The sequence below is a fragment of the Carassius gibelio genome, chromosome A3, assembly GCF_023724105.1.
Source record: "Carassius gibelio isolate Cgi1373 ecotype wild population from Czech Republic chromosome A3, carGib1.2-hapl.c, whole genome shotgun sequence".
NCBI classification, from domain to species: domain Eukaryota; kingdom Metazoa; phylum Chordata; class Actinopteri; order Cypriniformes; family Cyprinidae; genus Carassius; species Carassius gibelio.
In genome coordinates, this window is record NC_068373.1 from 15146841 (window position 1) to 15173764 (window position 26924).

At 38.0% G+C, this 26924-nt stretch overlaps 1 protein-coding gene across 12 annotated transcripts in view; it reads right to left on the reverse strand.

Annotated features, from left to right (window-relative positions):
- Positions 1–7317: 7317 nt before the first annotated feature.
- The window catches only part of LOC127948715 (RNA binding protein fox-1 homolog 1-like), a 252507-nt gene continuing 232900 nt past the window's right edge, over positions 7318–26924 (reverse strand). For 10 of the 12 annotated variants that reach the window (XM_052545366.1, XM_052545400.1, XM_052545402.1 and 7 more), the window contains 5 exons: positions 25058–25190; positions 23920–23959; positions 20591–20655; positions 10247–10322; positions 7318–9361 (listed from right to left, as the gene is read on the reverse strand). In XM_052545366.1, coding sequence (XP_052401326.1) covers positions 9239–9361; positions 10247–10322; positions 20591–20655; positions 23920–23959; positions 25058–25190 — 437 coding nt within the window. In that variant the 3' untranslated portion in view covers positions 7318–9238. Of the gene's footprint in view, positions 9362–10246; positions 10323–12819; positions 12873–20590; positions 20656–23919; positions 23960–25057; positions 25191–26924 lie in introns of all 12 variants that reach the window. The other 2 variants (XM_052545393.1, XM_052545439.1) reach the window with 2 other exon arrangements.

The following is a 26924-nucleotide window of genomic DNA, read 5'->3' on the forward strand; positions in this document are numbered from 1 at the left end:
AAGAGTCCAAACGGCTGATTAAAGCATGACAATAATCCTCAAGTAATCCACATGACTCATGTTCATCAGTTAACATCTCGTGAAGTGTAAAGCTGAATGTTTGTGAGAAACAATTCCATCATTAATGCTATATTTCAGAGACCTTCTGCTCCACTTCTTCTGAATATTTTAAGGCCTTGCTTTTTGAGGTTGACCTTGAACTCATCTCTTCTTTTGTCAGTCATTCATTCAACCTTGATTACAGCATTATCTGTAGATGCTTTTGATTATATTCTTAGAACTAATGAGAAACTCCACATCCTCTTTCTTTTTTTTCTAAAGGGCCTTTACCTCATTTATGTGATGTTACATTATGTGATCATTGTCTCCCTCTGCTGGTGTACAGATGTAATGCCTTTCTTTAGTTTTGAAGTTTTGAATCTCGTTTATGCTCTAAAACCTACTCCAGTATCAACAGTTCTTCTATCCACATGTATCCTACTGTAACATTTGACAATCCAAAACTGCTCTTTAACAGTTTTTTGTATTATTCTTTTTTTTTACAGTAATTTTTTTCACATCTTTATACGCATATATATCTCCTAGAAACTAATTAATTGTCACTTAAAATCTTTACAAGGTTTTTTATTAAAATATAATAACCTTCATTTAAAATATAATAAAATGTATATAACCACTTTTTCTTTCATGTATTTTAAAAAGTATACAGGTCAGAACAATTGCACACACTTACAATGGTTTTTATACTGAGCTGTACTTTCTAATATACCCATTAAACTACTGGATTAGTTATTTATTTATTTGTTTTCATAAAACAGCGGCTTGTGAATGTTTTTTTTTTAGCATTTTGTTTTATGGAGACACAAGAGGTGTCCTCATAAATCATGTTTACGTTGTAGTACCCATGTCATTATACACATTTGTGTCATCATAAACCATAATCAGTATACACCAGTAAACACACACACACACACACACACACACACACACACACACATAGGGTATACAATCTAATTCAATGTGGCCTATATTCTATATTCTTTGTAACTTATAGCCTACCATTTAAATTTAAGTAAATGCACATTGTTTTATCTTTACTTTCTTTTATCGCAGTTTTTCAGAATGAAACAAAAACTGACGTATTTTGCTGTGTATGGATTTATGTTTGTCTGTCACAGTGTTCTAATTAACAGAAATCTATAATTGTGTCACAATTTTAACTCTACTGACAGTTTGGTCTTTTGCACGCGCGAAATCATCCACACTGTATTTTGCATTGAAGTCCACCTGGTGCCGGTGTTGTGCCCAATTTCGACCCCCTGCCGAATTATTACCCCCCTAGGTAGGTTTAGGAGTAGGGGTGGGGTTAGGATTAGGCAATCAGGTAGCGACTTGAACAAGTAGGGTAGTAATTCGGATGGGGGTCGAAAATGGGCACCTGTTCCAGATAGTAGCCTACGTTACCAGCCCAACACCGCATGCACCACATCAGCCTTCGTCTGTCTCTTCTCACTGCGGCAGGCCCCTCACTTCCCAACAAACCCCAGTTTAAAGAGAGATACGAATATTTACCACGCTGCTAGCGCACAAGCTCCAGCGGCCAAGCTGTTTAGTCATAAAAAATATTTTTTTAAAATGAGCGGGGTCCGTGCGCGAGGGCCAGAAGCAAGCCGCACTCCACACTGGCATCAATTACTGCGAGCAGTTTGCAAATAAACAAAGCTGCTGCCTCACATAAATTCTGTGCGTAATTACGCACTGCAGAGGCACGCGGGGAGGCGATGCGATGCAGGCAGACGCTATTTATCCCGTGAAGTCACTGGCGCTGGCTGCAGACAAGATGGAGCTGATCAAATATTAAAGAGCAGCATATGGAGGTGCTGGGTGTGAGGAGGCCGACAGCAAGGTAGGAAGAGAAGAGAAAGCGAGAGAAGAAGTGGGTGTGAGACAGATAGAGAGACAGAGAGCGAGGGAGGGAGAATGAGGAAAGAGTGGGTGTGCGTGAGATGGGAGAGATGGAGGGAAAGAGTGCGCGTGAGGGAGTTAATGAGACAGAGAGGAGGAAAAAAGAGGCTAGAGCGCTTGCCATGTCAAACCACAGTCGACCTAGATGTCAGCAGTATTGAGATAGGGCTTGTGATGTACAATATTTGGGCAAAGGAGTCTGGAACTGATGTGATTGAGCAACCCTCCTTCTCCTCATCTATTGTCATTACGAAGCATCACTAAAATAGTAGGCTACGGTGAGAGGTCATAGGCCTTCGACGAGTGATGTTTATGTAGAAAACTGCATGCCTGCACTGCACTGCTTGGTGGCAGTCTTTTAAACAGCCATTCTCTTTATGACCAGCAGGTGGAGGTAGAACACTGAGAATAAACGCGTTGAACGTTTGGAACTCCGCTAGTGTGGATCAAGTGAGAAGGGTCGGTTAGAAGAGCTAGTAAAACCAAAATAAATTGCAATAGTGGTAATAAACTCTTTCCATCCACACGCACATCTACACTAGAAAATAAAAACAATCAGCGTGTCATCTCACATCGGTGATATTTCACGAGAGAGCATTTATGGAATATTGAGCCATTGAACTGTGCATAACGTGCCCCGGTAAAATCATATGAATGATATTGATGCACACGGAACAAGGCTGTGCTTTTTTCTTTTTGAGAGAGAGAGAGAGAGAGAGATAAATTAAATAACGAAATGGAAATGCCTTGCTTTCGTAAAGAAATGTTTAAGAAAAATGTTTTGGAAGGGGATAGGAGAGAAAAAATATGACTCAATAAAAACAGTCTTCTCTCGAATGTCTGCATATTATCAGAGCATGATAATCAGATTTTCCATGCTCATGTATTCCATGCATTTCACAATGGAATCACTGCTCGCATTCTGAACTGCACAAATCAGATGCAAATCTCATGCATGAGATTTTATTAGACATGTGAGACCGTGATTTGTGACTAAATGTGCCAAAACAAATAAGCAACAGCACAGTGCAAGGGATTTCATGAGGGTCTGGAGGGTAGAGAGTAGCCCACTATTAAACGGGCTCACAACTTTGCACGATAATCCATAATTAAAAACAATAGTTGAAATACGCTCCTACCAGTGATTGAATCAATCCCAGTGCCCTGGGGAAAATGTAAACAGATGTTCTTGAACTCTACAAATAAAATGACTGACAGCAAAAGAAAATAATGTGTCTGTTTTGTTTTGAAATGTGACAAAACCAAATTCTGTATAAATGTAATGTATTATAGTCATTCCAGAATCTGTATTTAATAGATTTAATTTCCAAGTAAAGTACATGTCTGGATGAATAACGTCCATAATTACAACAGTTTCCATTAAGTCTTTTTTTTTTTTTTTTTTGACAAATACCGAAGAGTGGCAGTTAGACATTAAGGGTTAATTTCACAGCATTAATGTAATTTTATTATAATAATATCATCAACAACAGTCGACACTACTCCACATACTAGAAACCATATCACTTCTGTCAGCTCCTAAGGCACTGTGTTACATAACCTCCGTGGAATGTGATGGTTCATAGGTTTGGAGAGGAGAATCTGCATCTCTATGCTCACACCACAGGATTGTAAAGCTGCTTCTTTAGAGGGAGGTTCATTCTTACAATCACAGGCACTGTAATATATACTGACTCATTTTTCGTAATGCTTGTGTTTACAGTAAGAGCAGTTCCCATGTGTGCACACTTGGCCTACTATTAACACTGCAAACTGAGTGTACAAACAGTTTGACTAAAAACAAGGCTCCCTAGCACTTTTTTTTTTTGCTAATGCAATTATATCCATATGCCTTTTCATAGTGCAGCTTTATAGCGCAGATGTTCAAAACATCTAAAGGCTCTTTTGGAGTCATGACTCTCTTTGGTGTTTCAGCTAATCCTTTATCACTTCAGCTTTAGAAAGATCAACTTGTTTCTGCCACCACAGGCATGTGCCAATTTAATAACTGATGTTATATTTTTGATCTAATGCCATTTTCTGTTTCCCAATATCCAATATGGATACGTTAAATCATTTGATGCAAAGAGAATATATATTTCGTCATCATAGCCCAGGCGCTCTGTGAAAACAATAAGACTTCTGCTTTATTGTGAGATGTGAATTATCATATCCATGGGCTACGTACAAAACACATTAAACAAAGTAATATCTCATTTATTTTTTAAATTAAACATAACATTTAATTTATAGCAATTTTAATGTATGAAAATAGGTATAAATTAATGTGATGTTTTATAGATTTCATTAAATTAATATTTTTTTTAACTTAAATTACCCATTAAATTATATATATATATATATATATATATATATATATATATATATATATATATATATATATATATATATATATATATCTGTGTGTGTGAAATAAATAGTTTATTTTTACAATGATGCAGCTTTGACAACATCACAATATTTCACAGTGTTACAATTCGCAGTTTTATTATTTTTATTATTACTGTATTTTTTGATCAAATAAATGCAGTCTTGCTGAGCATGACAGACTTCTTTCAAAAACATTAAAATAAATCTCACTGACCCCAAACTTATTATTGTGCTTTTTAGGAGTGCATTCAAATGCTGAAAGAGCTAAAAGATACAGTGTGCCTCAGCAGATGCGCTGTCTGTTTGATGTCTTCACTCAAAGTGATGCACATTAATGTTTGCATACATCACTCTCACATCAGCTCGTTCTGCACAGTGGTGATGTCATCTCGGCCACTCCAAGAATGCTGACGAACTCGACACATTACCTCATGCGAACCACACGCTGGATTTAGCAGACACGATCAAATCTGTGGCCTTTTGAAATTGAAAACGGAGGGTTGCATCACTGCATTGTTGAATTCCACGGGGCTCCAGTCAATTGAAAACAACACCCAGGCATCTCAACATAGGTCTCATTTGCATCATGGGTCTGATGAGTCATTTGGAGACTCCGGAAAAAGACAGGGCTGCGAGAGGAGGAGGAGGAGGGCGAAGAGCTTCCCTCAGCGACGCGAGGGCTCCCCTGGAGCAGTGTTTAGATGCCTGGTGCCTAATCTCTGATGAAATGTCTATTATCAGAGACTCTGCGGGAGAAAGTAGAGCAGAACAGATATGATGGAGAGGCGATTAGCTTCTGCCCTGCTGCCTCCTGCTTCTCTCTAGCTCACTCAGTCATACATTCATAATGTGCACCTCCTGTATCAGCCCGTGTCATGAGCGTCAAGAAAGTTTGCATGAAATCCAGCCGACTGGTGACAATTTAAGTGCGAGGGCCTGATAAAGCTCACACAGGCAAGAGGTTGCTAGGTGCAGAGCACAAATCTTCGATATGACAGTAACTCATGCAGGTCCCATTCGTGACGAATGGCTTTGGAGACGCAGTGTAAACTGCAATGGGATGACAGTTTTTGTAATTACGAGTGTCGTGACGTATGGCCTTTTTCTCCGGGTGCCCAGTCCTGCTGTGTCTCTAATGAATTGCTACATTTACAAGTCTGTGACTGTATAATATTGAAAACGAAAACAGGGCTGGGGTCCACTGGGGTGCCTCAAGATGACTAAAGACCAATTCACATTCATCCTCAGACGTCTGGAATTCTACAGTTTAATCATTTTAGTGACCTGTATTTTCAAAGCTTCTGATTTCTGTAAATTCAGAAGTTATTATTTTTTTACTTTGAATATTATTGTGGACAGCCGGGGATTTTGAGAATCACTGATTTAAAGCAACCCTTCTGAAAGAGTTTAAAAAAGTCTAAGATGGTTTTCCGTTCTTCCAACCTGGTCTGCTGACTGGTTATAGAGCAGATAGACTGGATGACACACCAAGGACATTAACTTAAAAAAATATTCTGAATTAAAAAAAAAAATCACTTTCAAAAAGTCACTTTGAAAAAGATTCTGTAATCTTACATTGGCAGCCAATCAGAATCCAATCTTGAGCATTTAAAGTATCAGAAGACTTAACTGCAGCACATACTTATAATAAACAAATGTGTTCATGCCTTGGTGAGGACGCTAGTATTGTTGTCATCTTTCTTGGTGTGAAAAGGCCTTAGAAGATGATCAGCTTTAAAACAGCTTTTACTATTGGGGAATTCATATTTAGTGATTTTTTTTTCTCCCTTGATCTGAATCTCTGAACAATCCCACATAGAATCCAATGCGCCTGAATCCTAGTGCCAGCTGTGATTTGCAAGTCTGCAGTGTTATGAGAGAGCAACGACTGACCGATTGTTAGAAAGCCAGCGTCCACTCCCTGCAAAATGCATGACAATCAATCCAGTCTCATTCAGCCAATCAAACTGAGCAAAGAGACCCAAATTACTTCATTTAATACCTGATTTAATTCAGAAACATAAATCATCACATTACTGAGCCGGTGGGAAAAGGGACCGAACCACGAGTGAGAGAGAGACTGTGTTAAAACCATCAGACCTCCTTTACCTCTCCCTGTGGACTCAGCAACATCATCTGAAGAGAATGTACATTTCTCATAATAGAATTAATAACCAATTTTAAATTATGTCCCCAACTTGTGACCCCAGATCCGTTAATTATTGATCACCCATTTCTGAGAAGAGGTGCTGTAATTACCTAGCATAATGTGACTCCTTCATCACATTTAAACATTTATATTGCTTATCTTTCCAAGGAACCCCTGGCTAAGTTTTTCCAATTACACTGATCAAATCGAGAATGCGGGGTAATTCCTCTTTTCTTCAATTAGAACTATCTGTAGTATACATCATTTATGAAATTCCCTCATACCTTAGCGAAATGAGAGCAAGTTAATGAATATGTGCTACTTAAGAGTTATGCGGGGCAGACAGGTTCAGGGTCCCACGTTCTCCAAAAGAATGTTCTTCATAGCACATTCAGAATATTGTCATTTGCAGCACTGTTATGCGAATGATCTATTGCTATTGGTGATTGTGCTCCACTTTTTTTTCCCCCATTCAATCTTTAACTGCACCCTAAAATAAGCCCATATTGTGGCTTCCTTTTGCGACCGGGTGATGTTTCATAACCCTGAAAGTGTGTGGGATAACCTAATCAGACTGCAAGAATGCGATCTCGCTCCTTCATCCTGGATACAGAGTCTTCTTAAAGGCGTACAGATGACCACCTCAGACCTGGCAGCATCAATTCCACTTAACCTCCTCGGAGATGATCATCTCCTCTTCGCCTTGAGCTTTCAATGCAATTTTAGCCAATGAAATCAGATCAGAGGACAAACGCGCTCCATCATCTGAATATTAGATCCGCTGGCATCGTGCAAAGAAATTCTGAGACAAATTCCCGTTATCTTGAGAAACTTTATTGATGGTTATTGTTATGCAGATCATAGTGCATGCACATACAGTGACAAGGAGAAAGCCGGTCCACAACACGTACTTAAAGCAGAAAGAGCAGAATCACAGCAGTGGGTAAGATATTTTTGCCGAGTTGTGTGATGTGAGGCACACAGTACACAAGAGGATATTCGCAGCCGGATAAACTGGAGCTGCTCTTTTGTTTGTATTTTATGCAATTGAAACTTTTATAAATACAAAAGAAAGAAAAAAAAAGATATGTGACAAACACCTCTAATTAGGTATACTTGTAAACAACATGAAGGGAAGTCTTCGCATATGCACAGCCAAGCTGCGACTCTTCAAGAACACCTCGACAGCTTGTTTGTGTAGCACTTGTAAATGACATAGTTCTCATTATTCCTATTTACATATAGATCTCTTTTTCACAAGTCATATATTTCTCAGGTTCTCGATAATCAAACAGTTTCAAAGTGTAAAGGCTGTGTTCTAGAAAATAATAGTACAAAGGATGTCACATTGAAAATGATCTCAAAACCAAAAGAACCAAAAGAGCCAAAAGACAACAGAACGTCCCACAATCGAGAAGTAGTAGTAGTAGTGATGGAAAAAAATTGCAGGATGTGTGTGCAAAATTGTACAGTTGACAAAAATACTATGATTATATCTACATAATGATTGCATTACTTGTAAAGTGTTGATATAAATCTGTGTATGATTCCATAAAAAATGAGACACTTTTCTCTAACAGCTGGTCTACCACACTAAATCTAAAACATTATACAGTTGTGTTTTTCGTATAAGAGAACATTTTCACTGCACAGATCAAATTTAATACACTGTTAGTTAATTTTTTCCCACTCTCGTCTTGTACAAATAATCAGAGTTTCTTAACTTCTGAGAAAAAACTGAAAAAAAAACAAAAACAAACAAACAAACAAAAACAAAAAAACAAAAAAATAATAATAAAATAAACGGCGCTACTGTCGCCGTTTTTTTTTTTTTCGTGTTTCATCTCTCCCGTATTATAAAAGTCAGCATTTATATCAATCGACGTACTGGAAGTACTGTAATATAAAAAGAACATCTGGTGGTAGGCCTAAACTAGCGCGGGTCTGTCTTAAGGACTAGCTAATAGTTAAACAGTAAAATACTGTCATGGGGAATTTTTGGGGAGTTTCTACGAGCTGCTTTGTATAGTCTAAATATACACACTGAACACCCCAGGAACATAACCTTTGGCTTTGAGTAATGACTGATATGAGACAGCTTAAATAATCGATACCTCAGTGGTCTCTTTGACCAGCTCTGTGTCTTCACTGCACTCGGGGGAACTACACCGACTTTACCGCCAGCCCCCGGTCCTTCGCCCACCACGCCCGCATCTACTCCTACCCACAACCCCCTGCACACGCCTCCTTCACGGCACAGAACCCAGAAACAAAAGAAACCAAAAGAAAGACAAAAGGCGATGTCAAATGGAAGCAGAAACCACTGGACGACTCTAGTCACTTACACCCTTACAGAATAAGATAACCCCGAAGTGACTTGAATATTTATCATACATAACTCATTTACATGATAAAGCCCTAACAATTTGTATCTTACTTTATTTTTTTAATCTTTTTAAAATCTAGCAGCTCTCTAGATCACCACAGAAACCTCTACAGCCAACGATCTATGTAATCTTTAGAAATGAAAAACCCACAATATTAAAATACACAGCACAAAATATCTGAGGTATAAGATGAAAAATATCCGTTTTTGTCTTCTCTCTCTTAAGAGATGCTAAAATGATGCACTACTGCATGTATTGCAATACCCAGGCCTCTGAATTACTCCTCCGTTACCCCCACAGGAAGATTCTCAATAGGTTTTGAAAGTTTTTTTTTTTGTTTGTTTTTTTAGTATGGCGCAAAACGACTGTATCCACCTCGGTATATACTAGCCTGCAAAGAAGAAAGAACGAGACCCACATCGTCGGCGTGGCTTCTGGTCTTGGCATCAGTCAAGGGAGTGAAAGCATTCTGGAAGAGAAGCCACGGGTTTGGACACGTTTAAATCACACAGTTCAGAGGAGACCTCCGCTAGCATTCAGGCTATTTGCCGTACATACCCCCCGGACGAAAACCAATCACGTTCCATCATGCAGCAAGCACACCAACACACCTCATGCCAGAAGAGATGCATTTAGCTACTTAAAAATGTAAAAGGGGTGAAAGAAATATATGACTTACAGAGCAAATCAAAAAATGAGCAACAGATGCAAAGTATATAATAATGATAATAAAAAAATAAATAAATGTCTTATTAACATACACAACTGTTTTAAGTATTTTTACTGGAAAATCAGACAAAAATACAGATTAAGAAATTGATCTTTGCAGTGTACGTTTTGTATGCAACGTGGACATTTTTGGGATCAGAAGCAGTCGCACATCGCAGTAGGTGCCTGGAGACTCCTCGCACTCTTTCTTCACTCCTCTGCTCCCTCTCTCTTTTAGCTGTTGCTACAGCACCACTTAGGTGATGGATTTAATTATCAAAATGACTAATTATTCCATTAAGGGGAGCGCTCGGCTAGGTGATATTCACAAAATTAGAAATATAATAACTAACATGCACTACACTGCCAAGAAATTAAGACATTTATCACGTTTACTGGGAGGATTAATGTGGCATTTCAGCTGCCGTTAGCACAAGAGACAAATTCAATTAAGTTTAAGTGAGGAGATGTCAGCAGTGCTGAAATCCATGCAGGAGGAATAGGTGGGAAGAAAAGGGAAAAGAATGAGCTTACATGACAAGCGTGCACTGAGAAAGAGCAGGGAAGGGATAAATAAAGAGGTAATGAGGAAAGAGAAAGAAAGAAAGTGGAATCGAGACGGATGGAGATGGAGATTCACGCTCACCATGGCACCAATGCCGTATGCGGCTGCTGGAGCAAGTGTGTGGTTGTAGGGGTCGGCAGCATAAACTCGTCCGTAACTGTGGATACACGGAGAGATGGTCAGATCGCGCTGCCAAGTTGAAAATCTCTTCTTTTCTATGCAAACACAAACGTCTTACAGTCATATACGACACCACGGACTGAAGCAACTACGTATGGTGATGGTTTCTGAGTGTTTGGAAAATGACAATCAAATGAAGTCAAAGAGGAGAAGATCACATGGCTCTTGCAGTCATGCTACACAGGTCAAAGAGGAAGACATCACTGTTTGAAAGTTGAAGGGCCACTTGAGCAAGACCTCACTGCTCTATTCATACTCTTACGGCAATATCAGTTTATACATACAAACTTTGCAAATTGGTACCAAGAGGAATTTGCTTGTTTTTTTCTAGTTCAATACACTTGCACAAACAACCCTTCAATTTTTTAGTAGTTTAATTTAGGCATATTGATCAAACAGGCAAAAAAAAAAAAAGAAAAGAAAAAAACATAGGGGAAAAAAACCCAAACAGACCAGAGATCAATGTTTTACAGTACTTGCACCAAAAACGAAAAACATCTGTTCATTATTCTCGTTTGGGGCCGATATGATGAAAATGTTGCAGGGTGTTTAGCTTAAATGTGAGCTTAATTTATACTTTTTTTATGTCTTTTATCCTCAGATCTCACCCTGTTCTACCTCAAAGTTCAAGTAGGCTTCGTTTGAAAGCAACCTGGAATATCTGCTCCTCAAAGCCTTGTTATGCATGCATGGTGTTTCTGAACCAGATACAGAGCCAATCAGAGAGCAGAGAAATGAGCCAATTTACATATTCTTCCACTCCTGGCGATTAAGAAGTTAATCCACTGCAAATTAGTATAGACATTGTTATTCACTACACAGTCGCTCTGTCTTCATATTTCAATGCGCGGCCAAGTATTTTGTTTGACCTGTGTTATCTGTGTTTACAGGGGTTAGTTTTAATGAGTATGCAGTTCAGTGATCAAACCAGGGCTGCCTCCACTCTTCTGGAGCTAAGATTGAAAAGGTGACCCTGAGGATATAGCACATGGTGAATTAGTCCTAAAGCATTAAGTAAGAGAAGAAATGCTGATTGGATGAGTCACCCGAAATGCAAGAACTGGGGTTTTTAATTGCCATTTGAAGGACACTGAAAATGTTTTTTGTCTGTTTTTCTAGCAGTGCTTGCCGGAAACGCACTACAAATTTAAGCTTCAACTCGTAAACTTGTGACTATTGGTTTATTCCGTTCTGTGATCTGTTATACTAGGCTCCTCCTGCCACCCATCGAGACTCCAAGTTCCATGTTTGTTAATGAACACCAACATACGGCTAAATTAGATCTGGGCCCTGAGATACAGGTTAATAAATCTCAGATGGCTGGGATATATCTGCATTATTGACTTGATGCTCATTATTTTGGAAAATGTGTGTTCTAGCAGCACCATTTGTCTAAATGTATTGACTTTTCCCACCAGGAGACCGAACGGACAGCTCATTTCTATGATTTCTTTAAACAATGCCGGGCTGTGCTTTAGGTGCTAATGTGAGTTGGTCTATATGTGGATATATTACTTACTGATTACATGGATTTGTGAACAGGATGCATGTGGCCTTCAGGGTTATCAGCAATTATTGAACAGGGACAATTAAACCATAATTTGCATGTTTTTCAGACTCCAAATGACAAATTCCAATTGTGTTTTACAGAAAACAGCGTACAGTAGTCTTCAAGAAAGTGCCTTCTGCTAAATCACAGCCTTGTTAGCATATTCATTTTCCATGAGCGAGGGGGGAAAAAGGAAGGAAAGGAAAAAAAAAGGGCTGTCATAAAATCAGTGCGCGGATGGACAGGTCCATTTTCCTTTTTGTATACCGTGACTCAAGCTTGTAACAATCACACTTGTGTCATTCCCAAGATCTAGCCATCTACAGCCAATGTGAAAGACACCATATACTACAAGAGCAACCTTGATATGACAACAACAACAGCACAACACACCTGTAAAACAATAACATAAACAAACCAACCAACCAAAAAAAAAAAAAGGCCCTCTTGCGCACACACACATACACAGATCTAATGGAGAGGGAGGCGATGGTGGAGAGAGAACTCAAAGGAACCATGGAACACAAGGAAGATTGAGATAAAAAAAAAAAAAAGGAAAATCACAGATTCCAAGCTCGTGACAAATGTGTTCATTTCACTCTTCAAGGAACACATGCCTCTTCCAAGCAGTGCCATGGGAGAGAGAAACAGAAGATGAGAACCACGAATGCGATGCCTTCCAGCTATCCTCATGCAGTACTCCAAAACTACTCCACTCGCCCAAAAAAAGAGCATTCAAGAGAAACGAAGTAAGGAAAAAAACGTAACATCTACTAATTAAAAGGGGGCAGAAATAAGGAGACAGCCGGGCAATAGAAGCACTCACTGTCAGGGTGCATAAAAAAGGGGGTATATGCTCGCTCCCTCTTGGGTGCATCGAGAAAGTGAGGGTGATTTGGTATTCATTTATATTTATTTATTTTACCTGAGGAGGTGTTACAAGAAATTTCATCTGCTGCAACGAAGACGAAATGATTTCTGCAAGAGAAGATAAAATTTACAATACCGCCTGCTGACTGGCTGGATGGACGAGAGGCGGGGGGAGGGGGAAGAGGAGGAAGGGGGTGGGGGGTTGGGGTTAGGGAATGGAAGGGGTTGGGTTGGGGGGGGGGGGGGTATGGTGGTATAATGGGTTTTAGCTCACAAGCAAAAAGAACCAGAGCTCTAAGTGCTCATATCGACATGGAGGAACAGGGAAAAGCATGCTAGGGAGATTGGAGATGCAAATGCGGGAATAAAGAAGAGGAGTAAAAAAAGACATATACAGTATATCAGAGATGAGACTAAATCATAACCTCATAACCATGGGGCCGATTCAATAGAAACTGCAGCTATGTGCGAGACGCTTTGATTTAGCCACTCTAAACGTCCTCTCCTCTGTAAACCCCCTCCCTCCATCACTATTGTTCTGTAAAAGTCAAGGAACTGCATTCACAGCATTACTGAAAAGCACTGGGATGGCCTTGAACGGTCACATAAAAGCCAACCTTCAAGCCCATTACAAACACCTGAGACTGCAACCATTATACACAGATCATATTGGAAATCAAACAGATAATATTATCCATCAAAGTGCTTATCTCATATAATATAACATTTTCTTGGGAGAGGGATGAGAAGAGAGAGAAAAGCAAAACTCCCACTGCTACAGGTATATGGAGAGATTTTATTTGAGATATATTTTAAAATGTCTAAATAACAAGGTGCACTCAGTTAAATTTTTTTTTTTTTTATCCTCATTAAAAAAATTATACAGGTAAAGAAATGGATGCATTTAGAAAAATTCACGGTTTCAGTAAGATTTTATTATAATTTTTTTTTTATTCACTCTTATTAGGCAAAACCAAATAGATCAAAGTTAAAAAAAAAAATTTCATGATGTTACAAAATGTCTTTTTTTTCAATTAAATGCTGTTCTTTTGAACTTAATATTAATCAAATAATACTATTGTTTGTTTTTCATCATTTTAATGTGAATGTAAGCTCTTCATCTGAAATTACTTTTAAGCCAGTGGCCAAATAATAATAATTATTAATAATTAATAATTATTATTTTTATTTTATTTTATTTTTTTACAAACTCACCTTCAGACTTGTTCAGTAAATTTTCAACAAAAATAAAAAAGACAGAGCCCACAATTTTTTTTATTTTTTGTTAAACTGAAAATGTCAATTCATGCTGTTTTATAATCCACAAAGCGGGTCACCTCATGGGGGCTAACATACTGAGGTCACATAATTAGATTTTAAAATAATGTTGTCATCAGGGCTTACTTCGAATAGTAACAGAAAAAGTTTGAGTGACACTTCATCTGCCCCACTAGGTGTCGTTACGTTCAATATGCGACAACAATAACCACAAAAAAATAAAAATTACTAAGTGCACCTTGAATCTTTGTGAACTATGAACATTTATTTAATTTATATTTAACATTAACTGTTTACATATTTAAGCCAGCAGAAACATACACCATAGAAAGGACTAGAGAATAATCCTACAATCCCTTGCAAATATTAATAATAACAAACTTAAATAAACATAAAATAAAATAAATCATTGGTTGCACTGCACAGGCTTCTGAGTCACTGCACAGGTGTGACAAATGATGTGTCATGGCTTGATCTCACGTCTAATTAGAGACATTGGCCGCCATATTGCCAGGCCCCTTTTTAATTGCCGCTTGGAGCTATTTTTAATAACTAAATGAATCATTCATTCCCGCTAAGCATTCAGATTGAATCGGCCTTCTTAATCATGTTAGGGGGCTTGTTTTGAATACAATGTTCTATTCGGCATGACAGTATTGACCGTCCCAATGCACACACACACACACACACACACACACACACACAAACACTCACACATATACTCTAGGGAGTAAAGCTCAATGCAGACATGCATTTGAACACATGCATCAAATGGTGCACTTTCTATAACAGATATGTTGCAAAATCAGATATGTATTGGCTTCAGATATGACCATTCAAACACATTACAGACTAAACATGCACTTCATGAAGACGCTAAAGTCACAAGCACTAAATATGAGCAGTTCTACTGGACTACATCACACATATTGCTATATTACATTTCAACTGCCATTCAGTATTTATTTCTATAATTTAATAAGACACATACATTTGACAGAGTTTCCTCTCTTTGTATTAGCTATTAAGGGTCACAGGCACTTCCCAAGCAAAAGACAGACAACACATTCAGGGGTGTAAATCACTTGAGTAATTTTACTTTATTCATACAAATAAGCATCATTTTGGGAAATATTTAGTTTACCTGAAACTAAATATTTGCACTTGTACTCAATAACTCTTCTAATTAAAACATTTAACTTTTTAGTAAAGTATAACATTTATTTTGTAAGCTATCATGACGTATGTACTTTATGTAATCTATTCATATTTTAAAACAAATATACATTACCATTCAAAAGTTTGGGGTCAGTACTTTATTTTACTTTATTTTTAAGTATTTTATGCTTTACTAAATCTGCATTTATATGGTTTCTTGCAAACTGTACTGGTAAGTTTATTTTGCGTGCCGAAACCGAGACTGATTATCAAAGAATCTACAGTGAAATGTACTGAACAAACAAATACTGCTCTACTGAGACACTCAAATAGTTAATACAAATAAATGATCACTTTCCTAGATTTAGGATCCTTTGGTAGCTAATTATAGTACAATGACCTTTCACATGTCAAAACATGTGGAAAATGTGATTTCTCAATTCATGGCCTCTTTAAAATAACTGTTTTTTTTATTTATTTATCTTAAAGTAATTTATTCCTGTGATCAAAGCAGAGTTTTCAGCATCATTACTCCACTCTTAAGAGTCACCTGATCCTTCAGAAATCATTCTAATATGTCGATTTGGTGATTAATAATTATATTATTTATTTATTTATTTTTTTATATATGTAGTGTACATTTTTGTCAGTCTTCCTGAACTAAGAAGTCAAATTATGTTTCTTAGAATGTTTTAAATGAAACATAATTTGCTCAGGTAAGTGAATTCCTTGTATATTCATTCTTATAAAGGGATGAAAAAGCATCAACATAATCCAAATCAAATCATAGCTTTTTAATTACATAATTTATTTTGTCTACAACAGACACTTGAGGCTTTAAATACAGTAACTACATTCAAGTGTCAACACTTCCTAAGAAAAAAGTTTACATTTTACTCAGAAATACTTTCCCTGAAGCAAGATTTTAGATTGATACAAGATTTTAATTGTGTGGAATCCTATACTGTCCATCAAGTTTAATTTCTCAGTGCTTTTTACACCGCTGAGCATGCCTGGTATGTGTCAGCAGCACAATTTGTTAATAAATGAAATAAACGGCCTTTCATACAAGAGTTGCTTTAGCTTCCAGCACAGCTGCTATCCCAGCCCTGAGGGTTTAAACTAGGCAGCGCCAGAAACACGCACAACGGGCCACCTCCAGCTCTCTTGAACAAGTGTCATGGGGACAGAGGTCAGCTGATGCTAGTATGGTGGGTTTTAGGAAGCTAGGCTACTGTGCACTCCTGACCCATGTGCCCCCAGTCCGCAGCTGTTCAGATGGAATCAGCTGAGCCTTGTGGGCTAAAAGGCGATTTCAGAGAAAGAGGCAGCCGTGACCCGGACTGCTCCTCCCAGCAGCACTGAGACTGGATCTCTGACGGAGAACGAGTGAAGCTTTGACAAAGAGCAGCAACCAGAAGCCATGGCTAATAGCTAATGATGGCAGGGTGTGCCATTCTGTTAAGATAAAGCTTTGGGGTATTGGTATCTGCCACCATGGAAGGCAAGAGATCAACTGCAGTCAAAACACTCGCAGGATTAGCGTAGATCAGAGATGATATCTTTCACACGAGGTGATAACATCTAACACTGCTGAGAGGTTATTTTAATGGAGGCAGACTGAACGATTAAACTCCAACTGTCTTCAAACGTTACTCATTGAGACATGAATAATTTATTTTTATGAGGGAAGAGAGATTATAAGTCATTTACATTGCAAATGAATAATTCAATTGTTTTAAATCTGAAGATTTTAAAAAATGTATGACTTCTCAATAACAATCATTTATAATCTCTATTATGAAAGACTTGTCTTATGCGAACTAATTTAGCTGGAATTTGTATCAGGGACCTTATTTGTATGTTGGGCTGCGGTTTCAATTTCCCAAAGCTGCTATTATTCTCAAAATGTGTCTAAAGGTAAACAAAATAATTCAAATGTTATTGAGAGGCCTCTTTATTTGCATAATCAATCAAGCAGGTTTCTGCAGAGAGCTAAACAACATTAAGGAAACTTTCTGAATTTAATCAGTTCGAGCATTAACATTAGCTCTGCCCACTGGCAAAGCATTGACTATGTCTGCTTGTATAACTACCTTTTTAATTCAAACTGAACCACTGGCAATTTTGTGGGGGTTCATAGAACATCATGAAAGATAGAGTTAGATCTGTATTAATGACAAAACAGTTAAGGCAATAGCTGAAACACACCATTCATGTCTGTAGCACAAGCATTGTAAATCCATAAGTAAGAGCAATAGATATACTGAAGCCTAACTTAGTCAGCACCAAACAAAGAAGAACAACAAAAAATTATGTCACTGAAGGTGCAGTTTATTTATGTATTTATTGCCCAATAAATGCAACAGAATCCATGATAAATAAAATAACTTTATACTACTTTGAAATGTTTGAGGTCAGTATTTTATTCTTATTTTTTTCTTTTATTTTTAATGAACTCTTTAAGTCAGAAAGGATGCATTAAATTGACAATAAAATCATTTTATAATAATAATAATAATAATAATGATAATATATATATATATATATATATTAGGGGTGTAACGATACGCGTATTCGTATTGAACCGTTCGGTACGACGCTTTCGGTCCGGTACGCGGTACGCATTATGTATACCGAACGGTTCGTTGGAGTAATTAATTATATTTGAAAAAAAAAAAAAAGAGAGAGAGAGAAATATAATGATATGCGTTCAACAAGGTAGCCCAATAACCCAAACAACGTAACAGGCAACGCCCCTGACACTCCCGAAGAAGAAAAAAACACCATCTTATATGTTTATGTTAGGCTACTCAGCAGGCGCTCGCTCACTCAGTACACGCTGAAGGCTCGTTGCAAAATAGCCAATGCGTTTAACAGACTAGAAATGAGAAGATCCTCCAATAACCAACAGGTCTGGTGTTTGGGTGCACTTTGGATTCCCTTTAAGCTATAATGGTGATGGCAAGAGAGTGGTGGATAAAAAAACAACGGTATGTCGCATCTGCAACATGACAGGGTACACCAGCGGGAATAAAAAAAAAAAAAAAAAAAAACACCAGCGGGAATATCTGGGATATATGCGTCAGTACTATCTGGGAAAAGACGAAAAAAAGGAGAAACATGCACGCAGCAAACTATCCCTGCAGCATTTAGAAACTAAAGCTTACAGGGAATCCAACCCAAACACCAGACCTGTTGGTTATTTTAGGATCTTATATTTCTGGTCTGTTAAAGGCATTCGACATTTTGCAACGAGCCTTCAGCGCGTGCTGAGTGAGCGAGCGCCTTAGGGGCCGTTCACATATCGTGCCTAAAAACGCATGGAAAACGATAAGCGCGTCTTTCTCCTCCTTTCCAAAGCGCTTGGGCAGAAGCGCTCATGAGGCGTCTGTCTTTGCTAAGCAACAATGACGTGCTCTCTCCATGAGACGCGGAAATTTCAGCGAAGGATAAATGGATTTGCAGCTCTAAAAATCGCTTGCAGTAGCGCTGCTACTAAATTTATTTCAAAATTGCAATCCATATACAACTATGATCAGCTGTTCCTTCATCTTGGCTGAGCTCTCAACGTTGTTACGGGAAAGGATGAAGCTGATTGGTTGGTTCTTGTCACATGACCCGCGGTGCGCTTGCGGCATTCTGAAAAGTTGAGATGTTTTTACATTTTGCTGTATCTAATACGTACCGAACCGAACCAAACCGTGACATCAGTGTATCGTATCGAACCGAACCGTGAATTTTGTGAACCGTTACACCCCTAATATATATATATATATATATATATATATATATATATATATATATATATATATATATATATATATATTATATTATTAATAAGCACAACTGTCATAATGGTCACTGAGAATTCAGCTTGCATCAAAGTAATAAATTCCATTTTAAAATATAACCGTTATTTTAAATTACAATAATATTTATTTTTATATTGCATTTTTGATCAAATATGGTAAGCAGATAAGACCTGTAATTAAAAAAGTATGCCGACCCCAAAGTTTTGAATGGTATTGTATATCTTTTTCTGTTTTTATTTAACATGAGTTCTGTTGCATTTATTTACTATTTAGTAAATAAATAGATAAATCAAATATTTGAATGTTTTACTTGAAAAGGCTAGTAGTGCATAAGATCATAACATGATTGCCCAAGCCTAGAGTAATCGAACCAACAGACCAACAAATCAGATTACCGCTATACCATAAAAGATTTCTCATAACAAGAAGCCACAGAAAAACAACAAGTGCCCTTGGAATCAATAACATGGTTTCTTAAGACGGTCTGACTTTAATTTCTGAGGACAGTCGACTGTATTTATCCAGAGAAGGCCCTGCGTGTGAGGAGGACACATGTGGCTATTGAACCGATCATGAAACCACTTTAATTGTTGCCAGGCTTTAGATCACAAACACTACAACATGCAGTTCACGGCCAACAGACATCAAAAAGTGCGCTCGGGTGCGTTTGGTCCCCATTCGCAGCTAATGATCTGTCTTTACCATGGACTCTGGGATCTATGCACGCACAAACACGCCCGTGATGATAACATAAACATGATGTAATGATGATGAGCACCACTCACAACCGGTCGGGTGAGATTCACAGCACACGACTTATCAAGAGGCATGCAGGGACACCGTTGAGAGATTATGACAGCACTGCTAAGATGACATGATAATCAAGTGTTGCTTCATCTAGTTATGGCTGCACAATATCAGTTGTTACATGTCGGATGACAGCATTACAGTCATTATTTGCCATTAACAGTCATGAGCAGATATGCTTTTGTGTCATGCGAATGTTTTACAATCACATCAAGGCTCCAAATTTGCTTTATTCTTGATTGCGTGCCATCTGCAATAAGCTTACACTCACAATTGACAAGAGAGAGAGAGAGAGAGAAGAAAAAAAGAAAGAAATAAATAAAAGGAAATCAAAATCAGCCAAGACGACTTCCTCTGGTCTCCCGCCAAACGGGCTTTTGTCTCATCTCTGAGGAACTGTCAGGTCTATCCCACTTCATTCTGCAGTTACAGTTGCTCCGCCATGGATGTGTTTCACCATTATATTTGCAGTGACATCTCATTTGATTTAATTTGCCAATTACTGCACTGGGCACCGTGATATTCCCCATCACCACTGGCAAGAGGAATTAGGCTAATAAATCAGGCTGGCCTTTTTGTGTGTGTGTGTGTGTGTGTGTGCCTGCCTCTGCTTGTGACGAAGGGAGAGAGTTTGACCTCAGAGGAGTAAAGGGTGAGAGAGAACGAGGCTGCCTCGGCTGGGTGAGGTGGGTGGGTGTTAAGGGCCCCGCCGGAGGGCCTGGTGAAGTGGTGGTGTGAATGGTGTGCAGGCAGCGGTGTGTGTCTTACCTGTCACTGTAGGCAGCGGCGGTAGCAGTAGCAGGCTGAGTGTATCGGTAGGCAGCATAACCACCCTAGAAATACAACACACACTCACTCACATGGGCAAGTCAACAACAGCTGTTTGGACTTTTCATAAAATGTATTTGCAAGAAAAAAAAGAGCGAGGGTGGGGGGAAGGGGAGGGAGGTTTGGTTTGATGTTATGTTCTGTGACAGAGACTGTACAATTGAATCTTATGGAGATGAAGAGGCATGGTGTGATTTTGGAGAGCCGCACATGACAACATCGCATTCATTCGCTCGGAGTTCACAGCATCGGCGCTCACGATTCGCCACAAGCTCCAAAAGAGGGGACGCACATGTCATAATCATAGCTATTAAATATGCATAATCTAATTACAAAGAAGCAGCCTTATGTTGGTGACTCAACCTACTTTCTTATTCCTCTCATGCATACATCTGAGGATTAATTATGTAGCGCTGTCATACTACACTACTTCTTTTTGCCAACGATGGAGAAGGGAATAATTTCAACATGTGGAACAGTAACATCCGATGTTCAGTAAGGCAAAAAGGCCAAACAAACATGTGCAGTCATAAGCGCATATGCCTGCTGATTTGAGCAGCTTTGTTTCATATTCAATGACTGTGCGAGATATTGCTGTCTGCTTGAAATACTCCCACACTGCAATACCGTGCTCTGCACTTTTATTTTACAATTTACAATTATTTCCTTTCCTCTATTTAGTGTTTCCCAACCATTTTTGACTTATCTACCCCCACAGCCCCATCATACCCCTTTATAAATACTAAATCAAAATCTGCATCTGTCTGGTGTCTTTAAATAAATGCACAGGGTGTCATCAACACAAATGAGCATACTTGCACTAGGAATAAGTTTTCATCATTATAACGATATTTATCTAAATTACATTAATTTACATATTCTTAACTTGTCACCATCATTTCTGTATTTAATTAATTTAAAGTACCCCCTAGGAAAAAAAATAAATTTAAAGTAAAATCTAAACCAAAATTGAAACCCGCTGCTACTGGATAATTTTTTTTATTTATTCAATTATTTATTTTTGCAATTGTGCTGTTTGACTAAATATTTATATCAATAGCTTATATGGTTTATGATCCTTTTTTTTAAATTATTGTTGTACTGTAGATGTTTTCCCTCATTCCTTCTTTTTTGAGGAGGCACAGCTTCCTTTCCCATTCCTATTAGCAGTTTACAGTAAACACAAACCCTAACGGATAAGTCCATCTGTACAGCTCTGCTCTTTCTCATTTTCTCCAGGGCTTCCTGGTCCCCTGGCCCCGCTGTTCTCCACACCAGGCCTTCAGGCTGTAGTAAATACCACTCTCACTCTCCCTGCACTCACGCATACATTACAGCAGCTCTTTCTCACAACTTTCTTCATGTTCCTCACTCTCCCACTTCCTCACAGCTCACCTCTGTCCTCTAACTCCTTTCATAATGACTCACCGGGTAATTCAGACTCCCACTGCGTGGCCGGCCCCTTAACAAACCATTTCATTTTCTTGCACAACACTGAGCCTGACACGCGGCCGTGATGCATCTGGGCTGTATTTAAATCCTGTGTGATGAGCTGCAGAGCAGGACGGCCGAATGGGGCCACTCTCTGACAGACAGGGGCCGCGGGCATCTACATGTCTCTGAAGCTCCATTAGGCTTGGTCAACTAACCTCAGGGAAACTGACAGGGTGTGCAGGTGCGGCGGGAGCAGTGGTCAGGACTTTAACGCTGAGATGCGTATCTGGAGAGCGGTCACAATTTATCATTATGACTCACAAAGAGAGAGAGGAATAGATAGGGCTCCACTGACTCCTGACTGTTTGTATCTGTCTGGAGTGCATGTGGACATACTGAGCTTATCATGGTTATTAATGCGCATGGGGAATTTCTCATACTTTTACTAGAGTGTGTGTTTGCCCTCCACAACCGCTTGATGGCTTGAGTTAGTTGAAAGGATATTATTCTATAATACAGAATAATACAACTTTTCAAGTGCTTTATCAGTGCATATATAACATAATGCAACAATCAATTCCAGTCCCTGGTAGTAGTCCAACAGCACTTTGACTTTTCAGTGTTTGTGTTATACTACATTAATGATGGGGATCACTCGGTTACTCTATTTTCTAAAAAACAAAAACAAAAAACAAAAACAGGCTTATGTGAAACAAAATGATTACATCATTAGTAAGCAGAGAATTTCTAATGACAGAACTTGTGGTCCTAGATCAAAACGAGTAGGTCACATTGGAGGGTTTCCAATCATTAGTGATGATCACTTGTTTGTTACAGTGTGGCTTTGGGCATTTCTAGATCTTCTAGAAATGAAAAGTCAGCCACATGAGGGAAATGGGAAGCACTTTATATTACAGATTAAATTGAAAGATATTACACACACTTTAAGGCTGTCTTTCCTATGCTAGCGTAGCTTAATTTTCCAGACCTTAGCCAACATTCAGTACATTTAGCAGAGCACTCAGCAAATTAAGATTGGTTATAAACAAATACAGTTCTTGGATAGTTTCTAATGAATATTAGATGATCTTATCGCAGCAGAAACAATCAATCCCAGCCTCTGTGGCATTGAGCTAATGACAGGGGAACAGAGGAAGCATTACATCAGCTCTTCCCACCATTCCCACACACATTTGTACCCTGTACAATTTGTTTCATCCTAGAGGAGGGTGAACTGGGGGTTATACATCAGGCTGTGTCAGGCTCAACGAGACATGGCCTTGAGGAGAACATACTTTCGGCCCCTGCTAGTTACCCCACCTAAGCTCTAGATGCTTCCAATAATCTCAAAATGTGATAAACGTACAAGTGCCCATAGATCGCGGACGAATATGTTAAACATATGCAGAATTAGAACATTCATTTTCCTCATTAAATCTTTTTTTGAATATATATTAAGCGATCTAATTGGGAATCATTTTGTATGATAAAACGGATAATATTTTATCTTCACAATCATTAAAAAAGGACATTCGATGTGCTCAATTTCAGGTCACTGAGTATCACCGCAACTGACAATAAACTCAACAATGTCCATTTCTCTGTCACTGATACTCGTGTGCTGTGGCTGGCTGGGGAAGAATGCTCTTTACTTGTGTGTGAAAGTCTCTTGACACGATTAATGAAGGTAGAACTGAAAAAATGCTAACAATAAAAACAACAATGAATCAGTTGGTTGGTTGATAGTCAGAGGGATGAATGGGGCGGGGGCTGGTGGGGGGGGGGGGGTGTTGTGTATGTACAAGATCATTCAAGGACGACATGCGAATACTTACATAAATATCTGCACCATAAAATCCGTCCTGGTAAACAAAACTGGAAAGATGCAAACCCACGCACGCACACAAACAAACACAACAAACAAACACAACAAACAAAACACATCAATATTAGTGCATTAAGGCTTCAAACATTGGCCACAGAGAGCTGAAACTTCCTCACATCATATTTTAGTCATTAGCAAAATGTAAAAAAATAAATTAAAATCAATGTAGAAAATGATAAAAATTACCAAAATTTAAAACCACAACAAAAAAACAAAAATGTAATAATAATAATAATTATTGTTATACTTATTATGAATAATCAAACATATTCCTTTGGGATAGTGTTAATCATTACACTTCCAAATTTAATTAAAACGTCTTGTTTTGTGGAAAATTTTTCTTATGTGTGCTATATTGTTTTCTTTGTAAATACTTTAAAAAAATTAGCTTAAAGTTTGAAAATCACTTAATGATATCTTATTGGCATTTAAAATGTAACTGAGGGTGACAATAATGTCATTGTAATATTTGAAAACTGAATTGTGTTGCTTGTCTTCTTACGCTTATTTGCATACTGGATTTTGAATAACATACATTTAATAATTTCTGAGCTACATTCCAAGCTGCACAATGTTAATAATACTTCAAAATCGAATAAAATCAAATGTATATTTTGTGTTTAGTTTTATGACCTGGCAAAACCAAAGACTAAAAAATTAATAAAATCTATTAATGCCATACCACCACCGATATTTCCTATTTACACATGACAGCAGGCTGTGGAAACTAGTCTGTGGCCCCTGAAACTTCCAAATGCCATGGCTTGTATGTGCATACATAAAATCAACCAAAATAATCAGAATCACCGTTTGACTGCTCAGAGATCACAAATGCTTCTGTATACAGAAGGTCGAGAGGATTTACATAATGTTACATGACAAAAAAGAAGCGCTTAAGGCCATCGACCATGACAGAACAGCATGACGGTTGACTGTCATGATAACTGCAGGATGCACAGGTTCTGTGTGGTGAGGTAGAGATGCATGTATGTTACAGCGGCCCAGTGACGAGGGGGAGTGTTTGTCAGAAGAGAGGACTAACGCTGACCTTGTGTGTGTGAATGTGAGAAGGGAGTGTTGTAACTTACCCTCCATAGGCTGGGATGTGTGGGGGAGGCGCAGCTGCCCGGAACGTATTGTAAACGGTGCGCCCTCTTCCTCTTAAGTGTGCCCCTCTGTACGCCGCTGCCGCTGTGGCTGCTGGGTATGGGAAGCCTGGCACTGTGGGGAAAAAAAACTGTATATACATATGGAGCCATCACAGAACAAAGATAGCTATACAGGTTTGGAACAGTGTTGTTTTTGTTACACTTTAGGGGTAGCTGCAAGCAATTATGTATCATTTACTGTTGTTACTATAGTAAGTACATGTAACATGAGTAACGAACACAGTAGAACTTTATTTTACATACCTGTACCGTGTGTACATACTACTGTACGTACTTATAACAATTACAATTAACTGGGTAATAATTATGCACTAACCTTGAAGCACCCCTAAACCTAACCTTAACCTATGCAAGCACTTTACAATACCCAGTACTTTTCTGGGTAAGTACACTGTAAGTACACATACTGTAAAGCTAAAAAAAAATAAAAATAAAAATAAAAAAATGAATATTAGATGAAAAACATAAACTCATGAAGATGAGAAAATGTGTAAGTATTCAAATTATTAAAACCGTAGTAAAGTTTTTAATATAACAAAAACAAAACCTAATAGAAATACAAAAAATACAAAAAAGAAATACAAAAAGAAGAAAAATACAAAAAAGAAGAAATATAAATTTAAATATAAATATAAAGATAAAATATGATTAATATTTCTATAAATAATATAATATAAAACAATACTTTAATAATATATAAATAATTCTAAAACAGCATTGGTAACCATCATTATGTAGGCTTTTCATGCTGTTTTGAAATAAAGAGTTTAAAGTACTGTGACATCACCATCATGGGCACATTAACATGCCTCCCACATATATACATTAACGCAGATTCAGTATTCAGCTACTTGGACTACCCTGATGCACAACAGTGTGGGCTTTTTCAGTATGCTGAGATTAACCAATCATAAAGATGTCATTTACATATAGATGTCTTAAAGCTACAGTAGCAAAAAAGCCTGAGAGGCAAAAATGGTCATGTAAAACCAAACTAAATCTGTTTTTAGTTCAAAAACTTAAGACTTCTGAAGAAAAAAAAGAAATTGTAGGACATGACTCCTTTAAACTCTAATATGCACAGACGTCAGACTAATTATTGTGAAATTACCCCGCCCCAGGGTGATTACACGGCTAGTTATGAAACAAGCAACTAAATGGACAAAGGATTGATTTCAGATGAATTTTTTTTAATATGTGAAAACAAAGACACAACAGGGCGATATTAAAAAACAAAACAAAAAACTAACACATTTTTTTTTAAATTGGTGTTGCTATGGACAGTCAAATATGCAGTTATCTAATGTATTATTTGCCTGCAGAATGCACGGCTGACCAATCAGAATCAAGTATTCCAAAGCGCTATGTAATAAACAGCCAAATGAACTATAACTAAGAACTAATCTGAGCTGTGAGGAATGGTGCCCTTCCTCCAGCTACACCTGCAATTAGCCGAAAACTCTAACAATGAATAATAACCAAACTACAGACCTCTGAGGCTGGGTAAAAACAGAAAGCTTGGTATTGTTGTTAAATGATCATTAAGTTTAATAGGGCGTCGGTGGTGAAAATGACTTTTAAGAGGCTTAATTTGAAATGGTTGAGAGGAAGAAAGAGAGAGGGGGTTTGTGGAAGGTGCTCCATTCTTTAACATTACAGGTTTTCAAAAGGAGATCATATAAATGTCTAATAGGAGCACTGAATCTTTGATTTGACTGATAAAAAATTAAACTTAAGAAAGGGGTTTGCGTGATGCAGAAAGGTGAAAAGGATTGTTCCATTTGAC